Source organism: Sebastes umbrosus, chromosome 20 (genome assembly GCF_015220745.1).
Source record: "Sebastes umbrosus isolate fSebUmb1 chromosome 20, fSebUmb1.pri, whole genome shotgun sequence".
Lineage (NCBI taxonomy): Eukaryota > Metazoa > Chordata > Actinopteri > Perciformes > Sebastidae > Sebastes > Sebastes umbrosus.
Genome location: NC_051288.1, coordinates 16,710,157 through 16,725,297, shown reverse-complemented (window position 1 = coordinate 16,725,297; position 15,141 = coordinate 16,710,157). Strand labels below are relative to the sequence as shown.

General features: G+C 37.2%; 3 protein-coding genes across 4 annotated transcripts; all 3 read right to left on the bottom strand.

Annotated features, from left to right (window-relative positions):
• Window positions 1-1,277: 1,277 nt before the first annotated feature.
• Window positions 1,278-7,048, bottom strand: dcakd (dephospho-CoA kinase domain containing). Its single transcript, XM_037755864.1, has 5 exons — window positions 6,737-7,048; window positions 4,018-4,129; window positions 3,340-3,543; window positions 2,806-2,893; window positions 1,278-2,534 (listed from the first exon to the last, which is right to left on the bottom strand). The coding sequence occupies exons 2-5, from the start codon at window positions 4,127-4,129 to the stop codon at window positions 2,249-2,251; spliced, it is 690 nt and encodes a 229-aa protein (XP_037611792.1). The 5' UTR covers window positions 6,737-7,048; the 3' UTR covers window positions 1,278-2,248.
• Window positions 7,049-8,112: 1,064 nt separating this feature from the next.
• Window positions 8,113-11,076, bottom strand: pus3 (pseudouridylate synthase 3). Of its 2 annotated transcripts, none has more exons than XM_037753878.1 (7): window positions 10,940-11,076; window positions 10,078-10,651; window positions 9,719-9,996; window positions 9,453-9,636; window positions 9,245-9,354; window positions 8,938-9,110; window positions 8,113-8,428 (listed from the first exon to the last, which is right to left on the bottom strand). In XM_037753878.1, the coding sequence occupies exons 2-7, from the start codon at window positions 10,648-10,650 to the stop codon at window positions 8,157-8,159; spliced, it is 1,590 nt and encodes a 529-aa protein (XP_037609806.1). In that variant the 5' UTR covers window position 10,651; window positions 10,940-11,076; the 3' UTR covers window positions 8,113-8,156. The 2 variants fall into 2 exon arrangements, with proteins under 2 accessions (XP_037609806.1, XP_037609805.1); XM_037753877.1 differs by having other exon boundaries at window positions 8,157-8,428; window positions 10,078-10,654.
• A 786-nt stretch (window positions 11,077-11,862) lies between these two features.
• On the bottom strand, window positions 11,863-14,590 carry LOC119479667 (CD63 antigen-like). Its single transcript, XM_037755509.1, has 7 exons — window positions 14,413-14,590; window positions 13,619-13,807; window positions 13,382-13,456; window positions 13,131-13,241; window positions 12,906-13,043; window positions 12,730-12,813; window positions 11,863-12,400 (listed from the first exon to the last, which is right to left on the bottom strand). The coding sequence occupies exons 1-7, from the start codon at window positions 14,467-14,469 to the stop codon at window positions 12,329-12,331; spliced, it is 726 nt and encodes a 241-aa protein (XP_037611437.1). The 5' UTR covers window positions 14,470-14,590; the 3' UTR covers window positions 11,863-12,328.
• Between the last annotated feature and the right edge of the window lie 551 nt (window positions 14,591-15,141).

Below are 15,141 nucleotides of genomic sequence, written 5' to 3'. Positions count from 1 at the left end.
GATGTCACCGCGCCCGCCTGTGGGCCTGGATTTTCATGCCTAAGCTCTAATGTGGACGAGAGCAAGGACATCACAACTGACCGTTAACACAAGTTCATTATTTTGTCCTCCTGAAGAACTGCCACTAACACATTACCTGTAGGATCTAATCACATCAATGTCTTTCGCAAAGAATATATATATATATAGGTTGGTAGTTGATGCATTTCAATATTGTCATTACGATTTATATCCATCATCATAGGGGCTAGAGCTGCAATGATTACTAATCAATTAGTTGATCAACTGAAAAATAATCAGCAACTATTTTGATATTCGAATACTTTTTTTTTTGCAAAAATGCCAACTTTTCTTTGACATACATGATTCAGAAAATCAGATTGATTAATTAATTAATCGATTAATCAATAAATAAAATAATAAATAGATTAAACCAAGATGAAATAACTGTTAGTTGCAGCCCTTATAGGTGCACTTCACTGAATTTACACGATGATCAGTTTACTTCTCAAGAGAAAACAGTCATATAATGTCTTCTTAGGCTCTGAGGGGAGATGACCCTGATGCTGTCATAGTGATGTCACCAGGGTTACCCAGGATTGGGCTTGAGAATTAACATTTCACACAGAAATCCAGCGTTACAAACTGGAGGTGTGGGGTTTGAAAGATGTGGCCGGGCAGGGAAAGTCTAACAAACACTACCGAGTTGCATTATGGGAAATGTAGTGTTTTTGGAGTTTGACCCATACTAGTGACTAAAAGTGATGATATCTCAGCCTCCGTTGCTTCAATTTTGACCAGTCTTAATTTAATCTGTCTTTTATAAATCCCTCAACTTAATGAAGGTCCAATGTTAAATTGCTGAAGTACCCCTTTAATTTCTTCATTAACTTTTAATTAATATCTTGACTAAAGTAGGCCAAAGTTGTTTAAAGATCCCCTCCAGACATGTTTTAAAAACATATAAAATATGACTACTAGACTCCTACTTCACTGTGAAGTATATTCCCAACATATTTATATATACATATTTTAAGTTTCCAAATCACACTTGTGTAAGTTGCATATTTGACCGCAAATAGTTTCCAAACTCTTTGTAATGTCACGAATATGTATGAAACTCAGATTTAAAGTGACCACAGAGAAACTTTCTCCCCAACAGCCTTCTAGTGTCAAACCGCAGAATCATCAATCTGCATATTATATAATATTATACTTTATGTTCAGGACGAAAGGGCATCCAGCACTAAAACTAAAATAAAAAAAGCTGACAGTTGTTGCTTTAAAACAGTGGTGCTGGATTATTTATATTTCAGTTAAGCAGCTACATGTTACAAATCGTGTTTTAGTTACAAGTGAGTATGCACAGAAAAAACAAAATCACAGACTTTTAGTATTTACAGAGGGCAGCTTCAAGTGTAAGAAAATACAGTGATATATATAAAGTCTGTTATTTCATGTAAATTCACTCTGCTCCCGTTGAGAATGGATTGTCAAATACATTCTGTCATTTATCCTCATTATACAGGTCATTAACATACAATCACAGCATATTCTGTAAGCGTCAGATCATTCACATTGGGCATTTTATTATGTTTTCTATGAGGAGTATTCCATCCAATTTAAAACTAATTCATCACTGGGGATAGCACTGGCATTTTGTACTCTAAATTGCAAAGTTGCAAATAAATGAAAAGCACAGAAACCACAGTGACTTCTGCATGTAACTTCTTCCTTTGCTCTCTCTACGATCTGGTGATCACCCAAAACGTTTAATTTGGCTATCTTTATGTGGTATAAAAGGTGTAATAAAATAAAATCTTAGTTTCTGCCATTTTCAGTTTTGACTTTATTTTGTTACGGATGTTAGTTATGTGTTGTTTCCTGCACCAAAGTAAAAGGTTTAACCAGTTTATAGTCCCCAGACTGTGATCACTGTTGTGCAGCTACTGAGACTCTCGAATATCACCTTCATGTTTTTAATATCTCTGAGTAAAACCAACGGAAATTGCACATTCAAACCCTTCACACTAAACCCCATTAGTCAGTGCATGTAGTGTCAATAATGTAAGTCAGTGTTAACTGCAAACAGAGCACGTCACACCACTGAACTGTAGTGGCGGGTGCTGTGAAACTAATGTCACAGTAAATTGCATCGGGACCTCCCGACGTGCCTTTGCCTGCTTCTATTCACACCCTCATCCTGGACCAAACTCTTTCTTTCTTTCTTCCCCTCACCTCTCCTCTGTTAGGACAAAAGTATCTTGGCTGCATACAGCAGAATCCCACCCAGACCCGTAGTGGCGGCGATAGCGATGACCCTCACTAGGAGGAAGTCCATGGAGTCCTCCAGCTTCGTGTGCAACCGCAGGACCTGCCGGTGGGTGTCCTCCCGGCTGCCCGAGTTCTCGATAACGTGATTGGCCAGGCCGCGCTTCTCGTTCAGCGGCATCTGCGCGGCCACGCGCTGCTCGGCCTGCTCCTGGGTCAGACCGTCCCTCTGCATCAGGCGCGAAAGCTGAGTGGCAGGGTCACTGAAAAGGAACAGACAATGGAGGTTATTTATGGAGCAGCCAGGGTGGCTTGTTAAAAAATCCAGAGGCGGTGAGTCATGCTAATAAGGCACACAGAGGGCTGGAGATGGGTAACCAATAACTCACAAAACTGGACCTTTAATGGCCAGTTTCTGTCAAAAACAAACTTCCAAATTAATGATTTAAAATGTGAAAACACAAACAGTCCAAAAGTTAAACTCTAAAGTGATGGGGGAAAATAGGGAAACGTGAGCACTGGTGGTCTTCTTACCAGTAAACTACTACAGTGTGGTTTAGAAACTGAGTGAGACGTCTGGTTTCAAAGAGAAGGGGCACATCCAGCACCACATAGCGGTACCCTAGGGAGACAGAAGAAATTAATGTGAAGCTAAATTAATTAGTGTCAACACATTTACACTCTTATCATCGTGAAAATACCAGTAGCAACATACAAGTGATGCACGAGATGTATATTTTAAGGCACATGAGATATCTCGAGTTGCTAAAGAATTAAAGAAGCAGGTGGGAGTCAGTTCTTTTAAAAGTTTGAAATGGTTACAGTAAAAACATCTGTATGCAGCAACTATGTACCTTCACCTTCTACCATGTATAATGTTGGGAATATTAAAAAATATCTCACTACTTCGCTTGCAGAGAGGAATTCATACAGCGTTTTTTTGTGAGAAACAGCCTAAAACCTTGACGCCCAGCTCTGCGCTACAAAAACAGCCTTGGTTCACTTTCAGTAAATTATCCCCCTTTACCTTGGTCACAGATAACTGAGCCAGTTTCCCCCTCTCCTCACCTCTGAGGAAGTAGAACAGGATCTCTTTGAGCATTGCTTTATGGATCTCTGGGTGAGTGATGGAGTTCAGCAGCTTCCTCTTTTCCTCGTTGGCGAAGATGAGCTGACCCAGCTTCTGCCTGTCGATCTCCCCGTTCTCGAGCAGGATCTCCGGCCCAAAGTGGTACACGATGCGAGAATAGGCGGGAGTGTGCGGCTCCACAACTGTCATTGTTTTAATTAAGAATACGTAAAAAATTTATTTTTAAATGATTGATTTGTGGCACACGGGCAAAAGATACACAAGGGAAGAAGGTGGATAACAAAATATCTAAATCAATCTTGTAACAGACTCAATCACCTGAGTGTAATTAAATCTTTCGCTACATGCAGCTGTGCACTTTTCACCTACTTCTGTGACCTTTTTATCATCACCGCACAACTACAACATCATCCCTGCAGTCATTAAAGACAGCCGTCATGATTCATGCGCTCTCTCCAAGTGTTTATCTTAATGAACCTCCTATAGGCCTCTTTATGTCCATTTCAGTATAATAACAAATGTTATTAGTCAGTGATTTGGGACATATGGGTGAATCTCAATTCCCAGGGTTCAGCTGGATGACAGTTTTAACTGGACTGGGTTTGTATTCAATTTGTAAATCTAAATAGTTTGCAGGGGGAGAGACATTCGCCTACCTTTCCTGGCCACAACATCGGCATCGATAATGGCGCAGCCGAGCTCCCGCAGCATTGATGACACTGCGCTTTTCCCCGAGGCAATGCCTCCCGTCAGCCCCACCAGGAACATCTGGAAGCAAAGACACAGAAAGTCAGTAAAGTAGTAATACTGTTACCGAAACTACATTAAATGATTAGTTTTAAACTTTTTAAATAATCAACAACTATTTTGAAAATCGATTAATAGGTTTGAGTATTATTTTAAGAAAAAAAAAGTAAAAATTCTCTGATTCCAGCTTCTTAAATATATATATTTTCTGGTTTATTTCCTCCTCTATGACAGTAAACTGAATATCTTTGAGTTGTGGACAAAACAAGACATTTGAGGACGTCATTTTGGGCTTTCTGAAACACTGATTTCACATTACACATTTTTCAGCATTTTCTGACATCTTATAAACCAAACAACTAATCGATTAATTGATAAAATAATCATTAAATAATGAAAGTAATCGTTAGTTGCAGCCCTAGGTGGCATACAACCAGGGTCTGAAATTAAGTTTTTTCCTCACCTGCCACTGTGGCAGGTTACTGAAAATTTCTACCAGGCACTCAATTATTTTGTCTGCCACTTTTGAAATCTATGTAGAACGCTTTAGATTTGTTAAGACAGTAGAAATATGGAATATATCACGTAACCTTAAAACTAGAGCTGGTAATCTTCTTCAAAAACATATTTTTGTTATATTTGTTGAAATTCTCATTACACCCCGACAGCAATCGATTAAATCGAATGCTCTGACAAAAAAATAATAAAATCCAGTATCAGTAGCTGTCGCAGGACTGTAAGCCCGTCCAATCATTTTATTCGGCTCGAATATTCTTAATATAATATTTCTTATTATAAGGAAACCCTATCTGCCATGGTGGCAGGTGACCTGAAATATCTACCTGCCACAGCCATGAAAACATGAACATATTAAACTTAGAAATGTCAGGGAAACCGTTAAGGAGGATGCACGTGTGTGCCCATGTAAATGATATTACTATATATTTGCGCTCCCCCTTTTTATTTTCTATTAACTTATTTGTTGATTTAATTTATTATTACTCTCGCATTTTTGTATTATTTTTTTTGTTATGTGTTTTGTTTTGTTTTTTAATTCTATTCTTTCTTTTTATCATTATTATTATTATTATTATTATTATTATTATTATTTCTTTTCTTAATTTTATTTCAATTTTGAATGTTGAAGTTGTTTTCTCTAGTGTACTTTAATGAGTTTGTCTATAAGCTCATCTACTTAAAAATTGGTTTATAAACTATTGTAATTACAAACTGTAAATTGCATATATGAAAACAACCTTGAAAAAAGGGAAAAAATAAAGTATAAAAAAAAAAAATGTCAGGGAAAACAATCTTAAAACAAACAAAGTTGGGAACACATAAAAGTGCTACATTAAATTTCTGTAAATATCTAACTAGGTGTTTCTTGCTAGTGTAAATAGAGTATTTTAAAGCCTTTCTGAGGCTGTTATTAGGTTTAACAACACGCCCCCTGCTGTGGAGGTGATGAGCTACACTCAGTTTATTTATGCACCACTTAGCTAACAAGCAAACTTGGGCTGTTTTGACAGCTCTGAAGTTATTCTTGACTAAAACTTGACCTGTTTAAACAATCGAGCAGCTCCAAATAGTTCAGAACTCTGCAGCTAGACTACTGACCAAAACCAAACGATGCTCTCAGAGACTACATCTCCAAGTCTCTGTTAGAATGGAATTTAAAGTGCTTTTAATCACATATAAAGCATTAGATCAGCAGACTCTGTCACAACTTTTATATAGAATGGCTTTTCCAATTAGCTGAATTATAGTCTTTTGTATGCTTGTGTGCTGATGTGTATATATGTGCATATGTAACTGTATGAATATGTATATGCTTGTTTCTTTATTCTCCCATTCTATTGTTTTTTATTTAACTATTTATGTTTCAGTGTATTCTGTTGTATATGATGTGAATTTCCTTGGAAAGCACTTTGTGCTTGAAAAGTGCTCTACAAATAAAATTAGTATTATTATTATTATCTTCTACAAGTATACTTGGTTTATAGTTGTGATTACTTTTTGATAGGAGTATAACCTATTAAAGTGTGTGCTTGCTCATCCTTTTCATTTTGTTTAATTCTATTGAATCCTAATTGAGTTGCATGCTCATATGGACTGTATAACATTATTCTGTGATGATTAGATGATAAAGAAATAGCCTTGAAAGAACATTTCACTGTCCTCTTTTATGAATATCTTTGCAGATTTTGCAGTTTGAAGTTTATTTTTAATATCCTGTTGTTTTATCTATAAGGTCTGCAATCTTATCTTCAATCAGTCTCAGCTCAAAAAGTCTATGTAACTGTATGAATATGTATATGCTTGTTTCTTTATTTTTCCCATTCTATTGTTTCTTATTTAATTATTTATGTTTCAGTGTATTCTGTTGTATATGATGTGAATTTTCCTTGGAAAGCATTTTTTTTGCTGGAAAAGTGCTCTACAAATAAAATGATTATTATTATTATTATTATTATAAAGCATCATAATAAACAACAACAACTGGAGCAGCTTTACAGCAACTTAAAGTTGTAGTTAATCAACTAAACACTGCAGATAATAACTGGTTGTTTCTGAACTTATGTAAGATGTGTTGTTAGAGTTTGTTACAGATACTATGTTGTGCTTTACCTCTTAAAGGTGTGATTGTCCTTAAACCAGCTGAGAGTACAGAGAGGATCCTTGCAGAGCCACAGTGGAGCAGTAAACAAGCTAAATGCTAACAAGTGTTGATCAGGTCATAACGAGCACAAACACGCAGTGAAACGACGCCGCAGACATTTCCACTCCGTCCTGTCACATGTAGAGTCAGACAAACAGCGTGGAGTCAGGCGTGTTACTGGATATTACTGTCTGTGACTCTGACTTGTACTCTACTGATTGCTAACGACCTAGCTTCTTAGCTTAGACAGAAGCGCCACCTCGAAATTCTTCCGATGTTTCCTTCGTTCGTTAGTTCCGCCTAGACCAGGGGTCAGGGGTCAGTAACCTGAAAAAATAAAGCTAGATTTTGAGAATAAAGTCAAAATATTAAGAGAATTAAGTCAAAGGTTTACGAGAAAAAAAGTTGTAATATTATGATAATAAAGTCATAATATTACGAGAGTAAAGTCAAAGGTTTACGAGAATAAAGTCATAATATTATGAGAATAAAGTCATAGGTTTACGAGAAAAAAAGTCGTAGTATTATGAGAATAAAGTCATAATATTATGAGAATAAAGTCATAGGTTTACGAGAAAAAAAGTCGTAGTATTATGAGAATAAAGTCATAATATTACAAGAATAAAGTCATAGGTTTACAAGAAAAAAGTCAAAATATTACAAGAATAAAGTCATAGGTTTACGAGAATAAAGTCGTAGGTTTACGAGACAAAAGTCGTAGTACTATGAGAATAAAGTCATAATATTACGAGAATAAAGTCATAGGTTTACGAGAATAAAGTCGGAGTATTATGAGAATAAAGTCATAATATTACGAGAATAAAGTCATAGGTTTATGAGAATAAAGTCGGAGTATTATGAGAATAAAGTCATAATATTATAAAGTAGTAATTTTACGTGTAATTTTCTTTTTTCTCGTAAAAGTTATGACTTTTTTCTCGTAATATTACGACTTTTTTTCTCGTAAAGTTATGACTTTATTCTCGTTATATTAAAAACAATTCTCGTAAAGTTATGACTTTATTGTCGTAATATTACGACTTTTTTTCTCGTAAATTTATGACTTTATTCTCGTAATATTACGACTTTTTTTCTAATTTTTTGCCTAAAATGGTTCTTTTGATAGTAAAGGTTGCTGACCCCTGACCTAGCTAAATTTATTTATAGGTGCTACAAAACTGTGATGAAACCAAGCTCAATGACACCAACTTTCTCCAAAACGTGTTTATTTCAAAGCAAAACAAAGACTTGCATGAATGAAAATGTAAATACACGTTTTTTAAGAAATAAAAATGGTAAATCCATTGTTTTGTTTCCTGAAATAAAACATAAATACAATGTTTTCGCTTCAACAAAAAATACTAAAAAATATAGTCTGGCAAGAAAATATTAATCTTTTGCTTTTTGATCTGTATTTTGTTTTGACGATGGCGTCTCTGATGAAACCGGCAGACTGGGGGAATTGTGGGAATGTTTAGACCTTTTCCCCCTATGGACCATTTCACCTCCATTCTCCCCGTCCTCCCGCTCCAGTCGGCCTCTTTTGACAAAATGGTTTATCCTGGACTCCAGGCTCTCGCAGCACGGACGCTCCAGCAGGGGCCGGTAGTTTCTCTGCCTGCTGCCTTCTACTAGCCAGCAGTGGTTAGAGGACGCTCCACCTGTTGATGGAGAGAAGTGAAACATATTATACCCAGTCAACAGTTTGATGTGTTGGCCTATAATAAAGTCTCCTCACAATTATTCAATGCATTATATGCTAAAACTGCATGAAAATATATATATAATACCGTGGAGGTAGTATTACTTTGTAATCAACTCTTTAAATGTAAACTTAAAACCTACCTATTCAGCTTCAGATTCATTTTTATATTATTTTATAGTATTTAAGTTGTAAAATTGTATTATATTTAATGTTATTTTATTAATCACTTATTTTAATGTATTTAATTTATATAACTTTATTGTTATTTTATTAATCTAGTTTTTAATTCACACTGTTTTACTACCATTACTGTTATTATAGCTTTTAATTCTACTTTATTCAATTTTTTTTATCATATCATTGTGGGGGCATATCAAAGGGTTAAAAGGCATCTCAACTTTAACAGACTAAAAAATGAAAATGTTGAAGTTTTCCAGGGTCTGTTCATCTCATTGAATTTCTCACCTACGGCCTCCAAACCCTGAATCATCCCGTGGAGGACGTGGGTCTTGACTGCACTCTGGGTCCAGTGTTGCAGTAGTACAGACAGGACGTGGTTCACCTCTTCACTCTCCTGTTTCCAGCTCAAACCTTCAAAGTGGCAGTCGTATAGCACCAGAGGGTAGTCTACTGCCATGCTAGAGACAAGAAGGGAAATGTTTTAGATTCATACAGATGTATTTTGTTTGCACAGGAGATTTATTATTTATGCTTGTGTAGGATATGAAAAAGGTCTGATTTTGATGGCTCCTACAGTACAGTATATACTGACCTGTATTGGGGCTTCCTGGGGTTACTCTGAACATCCAGGAGCTGATTAATTATCTCCGGGGCTTCCAGTTTCTGCCCGATCAGGAGAAGCAGCGCCATCATGCATCGTACCTACAGCATAATGTCATTAATCATCAATGTATATGGAACTTGAAATGAACATGATTTTTTGCCAAACAAAGCTGTAAAAAGTGAGAGTCTCTTGATACCTGGTGGTAAAGGAAGGCCAATCCTTTAATCTCAAACACAAAGAGGTCATACTGGTCCGTGCTGGAGACGTGCTGAGGCTGCACAGGCTTGACTGACGCCGACAAGATGGTCCTCTCAAACTGCAAGACCCCGTTGCCCACATCCATTTTGCACAGGTTGCGAAAGTCATGAGTGCCCTCGTATCTGTTGGGTTGTTGAGAGATCCTCAAATCAGAACTGTGACTTCAAGGGGTGTTACATCATCACTTTGTGTCTCTACACCCACCTTTTTGCAGCATCTGCCATCAATGTCACATCCAAGGATCCGCGGGGGAAGTAGTACCGGTACGTGCGGGACTTACAGTCAAAGCGTGCACTGAAGCCCTCTGCTGCTGGTGCCCAGTCCAAGATCCTGATGTCCTGGGGCAGGACTCGGTTCAGCATCTTCAAATATGGAAGCTCAGAGCCGGTAGCTTTATTCTTGGCACTAACATTACCATGTTCAGGGACTGCGATGCCCAGTCCTCCACAAAACTGTGTGGAGCGCAAATCGATGGTTATAACCTGTGGAGAAAAGACAGTATTATATAGTTAAAATAGCCGTATGGAGTCAATAAATCATACTTTAAGTCCCAGTGAACTCACTTGGGAAAAGGCACTGACTCCTTTATCGGTGCGACCACACCGGTGGTAGTTGGAGCTCGGTCGGTCCAGGATCAGCCGCGTCTTCAGCAGAGCTTCGAAGAGTCTGGCCTCCACAGTGTTGTCGGTGTTCTCCTGGACTGCGAACCCCTGGTAGGACCATCCCAGGTAGGCCAGCCGCAGAGCCACATGGCGCCGAGGGTGGACGGAGAAGTCAAAAGGACGCTTTTTGCCTGCTTTCTTACCTTTATTACTGCTGCTGGTGTTAGAATCAGTTAGTTTACAGTCTGTGTTTTCATTAGGGGATGGATTGGACATCAGCTCCAGATCATCTCCAGCTTCACTCCTCTCCTTCAGCTGGGACTTTAGCTTCTCCAGGTCATCTCCAGCTTCACTCTTCTCCTTCAGCTGAGACTTTAGCTTCTCCAGGTCATCTCCAGCTTCACTGCTCTCCTTCAGCTGAGACTTTAGCTTCTCCAGGTCATCTCCAGCTTCACTGCTCTCCTTCAGCTGGGACTTTAGCTTCTCCAGGTCATCCTCCAGCTCCTTTATTTGCCTGATTAAAGCCTCAGACATGCTGCTTAATACATAATAAAGAGAGGATAACTTTATTATTATACAAATAATGAGTCAGCTATTACACTTTGGTCTTTTTTAGCTACATGTTTTATTTATTTTACTTTACAGTTTTAAGTTAAGCAGTATAGTTTGTACTTTAACTCTTAATACACAGTTGGATGTTAAACAACAACATTAACTAGCTGGCTAATGACTGTTAGCATAGCTCTTGTAATATGTTAAACTATAGCAAATATTAAGGCTGGTGAAGGTTGTAAATTATATCACAATATAATAGTTTCTTTACCTTTACTTTTAGGTTCAATGTTGCTCATAAACTTGTGTTTTTCAGTTAGTTTTTCTGGGTTGCTGGACGCACACGTTGCTTTTCTGTGTTGATACTGGTTTTGCTAGAGTCGGACCCATTTGGAGAGCAGACGTATTTCCCGTATGGGGCATTCTGGGAAATGTAGTTTACTACTTAAATGGCCTTGTGTGAAGTGATTAGAACAGTGCTTGAGGACAAATTGTTTCACTGATTGTATTACTACATTTATTAATAATGTATTGCCAAATGTATATACCCAAAGAAGAATATTAATACAGAACAGAACTTTTTACAAAACAAAACATCAGATATCGTGGTGTACAAATATGGAACACCAAAATATTATCAAGAGCTCGTTATCCTTAGAGCATCTTAAAAGGAAATTATCATCACATTTGATTCATGATGTCTAATTATCTTTTGATATGTTTAGATATATTTTCTTTTTTTCCTGTACTGTTTTTTTGTGTGTATTTCATTGTTTTTATTGGATTGTTTTCCACTGTTTGGTTAGGTTTTTCTGCACATTTTGTGTACTTCTTGTTGTTGTTTAACTTTTGTTGTATTTTTAAAATGATGTTAGATTAGATCTTTCTTCCTTTTTTGTTATTGTTTTTTTCTTTTCTTCTAGGGTTAGGTGGGAGGTCCTTTGTATAAGCCTGTGGCTTTTTGACCTCTCCTGACACATTTCTTGTTTTTATTTCATTGATTGGATTTTGTGCAGTTTATATATGTGCAAATAAAAAATAAATAACAACATGTTTTAATAGGGCAACTTGTAAAATATTAGATAATTTGACCTCTTGAGTCCTGAGATGTGACAGAGGAAAAAAAATGCTGTTTTGCTGGACTGTATAGATTGGTGAACATGAATGCTCAGTGTGTAGTTATTGATTTCATTTTACATGACGTGGCTGCCATTTATTATTTGGAGTTGCTGTGAGTTTGCCACTCAGACCAGAGTCAAAGATGGCAATAGCAGGATGACCAGTATGACCTGTGAATGAAAACCTTTGAAAAGGTCACATGTCAAATCAGTTGTTAAACACACAGATTGAACCACTCAACCATGAATGTATCACACATTTATTGATTCGTAGTAGCATGCCATTTAAACATGACACTATTATAGCTATCAGGTGTTTTCAATGGCATATAGACCATCATAGACCAAAAGATAGTCGGATCACTTGTTGAAATAGTCACAGTTGGCAAGCATGAAAGTAGCAATAGTTTTCAAACATATCATTAACAGGATCATCTATGTTTTGTATCTTTATTTAGAAAGAATAGACTGGAAAAGCAAATAGCATAGATCAAATATGTCAGTGATGTAGGAAGTCGTCTGTGCTCGGCCACGATGACGCCTCAGCTCATGTTTTCATAATTTTTTCGTTTTAGGTTCACACACAAGCAGACCCCGACGACTACTCCTGCAACCTGCAACAGGTAAGGCAGAAAGGTTATAAGTTACTGGCAGCAAATGAACTCAAAGACGGGTCAAAAAGGTTCTTTTCTCTCTCCGTAAATTCAAATTAATTCTGGATTTCGCCACCTGGGGGCAAACAGGACGAGATATGCTTTATTATCATTCATGTCATTACTTTTCAAATGTCTGCATTACCACTTTCTTCATGAATATTTTATCATACAAAATGTTGCAAATTGCATTTAGATCATTTAATAAATCATGCAGGGAATTACATGTGATTTTTTTATTCTAATGATACATTTATACATTTGTTTTCATTAATCAGGTATTTATTTACCTCTGTGACCCCGAGAGCAATGCAGAGAGCACCGATCCACATCAGGTTTTTCATCAGAAACAAGTTGATGGCCCGGAGGCAACCCTAAGGAGGAGCACACAGTCATAAAATACTTAATTTGTTCACAGAAAGTAAATGAAATGGCTGTGAACTTGAAATGAGAATTCCCAGCAGACCTTTGAGCGCACTTTATCCTTTTCCTTTCCACAACCCTGCATCTTCACCATGCAGCAGGAGTCCGGCACGGCATCGTGTTCCTCCCAGCCCACGCTGGTGGACCAGTCCTCGGGGCCGTCTGCACCACAGCACTTGAACTGTAACAGGGTTTATAACACTGGGTTAATTTGGCCCCTCTACAATCTATCAAGTGCCTCTTGCAAATGCAAATCACTATGTGTCACCTTTTCCTGAATCTTGTCGATGGCGTGTCTCTTCTCTGGGGCGTACTCCTGGATCACCCTTCGTGCTTTGCTTTGGTAGTCGATAGCGTTTTTCACCTCTACGATGACAGCCTACAGATATAATAAAGAAGAAGATTTTTTATAAGCAATAAGCTTTACTTATTTGTAATGACAAACCACCTCTCGTATGAAGAAGAATTGAGAAGAATTGTTAATATTTTGACCTTGACCTTAGGATTTAAGTGTCTCACCCTCTTGCGTAACATGTAAAAGGCAATCCCTGTGAGTGTCTCCATTATGATGATGACGATCAGGATACAGATGAACTAGTTCATAAAGAAACACAGTGAGCAGTGTTAGAGGGTCAGTCATGTCCCATATGCCTTAAAATATAACTATTAGTGACACATTTATTGGAGCATCCTCCCAAAATTGTCCCAAAGGGCACATTTTTAATCAAATCTATGCTGAGACATTATGTTACTTACACAAGACACCATTGAATAACTATTAAAGAACGCCCCCAAATGGCCCATGAAGGAGACGAGGATGATGCTGGCACCCACTGCAATGAGGACTATAGCGATCTTAGACAGGCCGTTTCCTGCAAAGGCGCCCATGGCCTTGTAAGTGGAGTACTGCTTTGCTCCAATAATGACGAGACCAACCCCAGATGCCTGAAAAACAAGTTGAACAACTGGACAGTAATGCAGCTGTGTGCTGCAATATTGCTACTGCTGATTGCAAAAAATGACTTGTGAGCATCTCTGCTTTTTAGTTCAAGAAAGTATACTTTTTATACTTCAACTTATAGTACTTAGCCAATGATGTATGTGTTCTTTTCTGTAAGGCAAGAATACTTCATTATACTTTTCTTAAGTATATCTTGATCAAAAGATTAAGTAAGTAGGTCTATAAGCCAAATATACTTAGACTTTTCTGTATACTTGTCAGTTTGAGCCAAGTATACTTAAGAATACTTTTGTTAAGTATATATCTGATAAGTACATAAAAAGTAAAAAGTAAAAGTTCAAAAGGAGTATGCTAATAGCACACTTGAATAAACTTCATTTTGGTAAGGGTACTGTAAAAGCAGTTCAGTAGTAGGCTCTAAAATCTGAAAATCATAAACAGAAAGTAGTTTGTTTTCTTTATTTCTACTACCACTACTACTAATAAACATGCCTTCTTTAAATCACACAATATTTCACTTATTTTAAACATCAATGTCTTCAGTCATTGCTGTTCCCAATTCATTAACAGAATTACCCACATTACTTACCAAAAAGACCAAATTGAAGAAAATGAAGCAACATTTGACGTTGCAGAACGGGAGCATTGTGAGGACTTGTTGCAGGCAATCCAAGTTTGTACTGTAATAAGAAGATTAATGAGGACAGACAGAAAGCAGCAGACGTCCCTCCGTCAAAGTGTGAAGAGATACAGGCTGAGCACCTAGATGTAACTCAGTATAGTGAGTGTCACACGACCTTATGGAAATGACCAGGTAGCCTGATAATTTATTTAAATATAGATATATCACATGGAAGCATAAAGTCCCAGTTAGAGTATTTGAATAGTAGCATTTATGAAGTGCAAAAAGTGCCATAAAATATGATAACCTCATTGTCCGGTAGTATATTCTCTATATACTGTAGGAACATAATGTGAATATTGGCCCAATGGATGAGCTTGTTTTGAAAGTTACTATAATGTTTCTGACTCTCATTTTAAAATACTTTTGAAAAATTCCTCAAGGGTCAAAACAAAAGCCAAAGCTCTGTGTCATGGGAAAGGCCTTGTTACATGTGTTTAAAGGTGCTACATCTGATATCCAGGGCATTAATATAGCAGCAAACAACTATTTGTTATGTAAAGATATAGAGGAGTAATGTCTACCTGAGCAGAGAATGAAGTCGTTTTACACTGTTAGCACCGTTAGCTACAATCTGCCGGCAATATAAATGCCCCTAATCCCGTATTTAGCACTTTTAATGACCGAGAAGTTTAA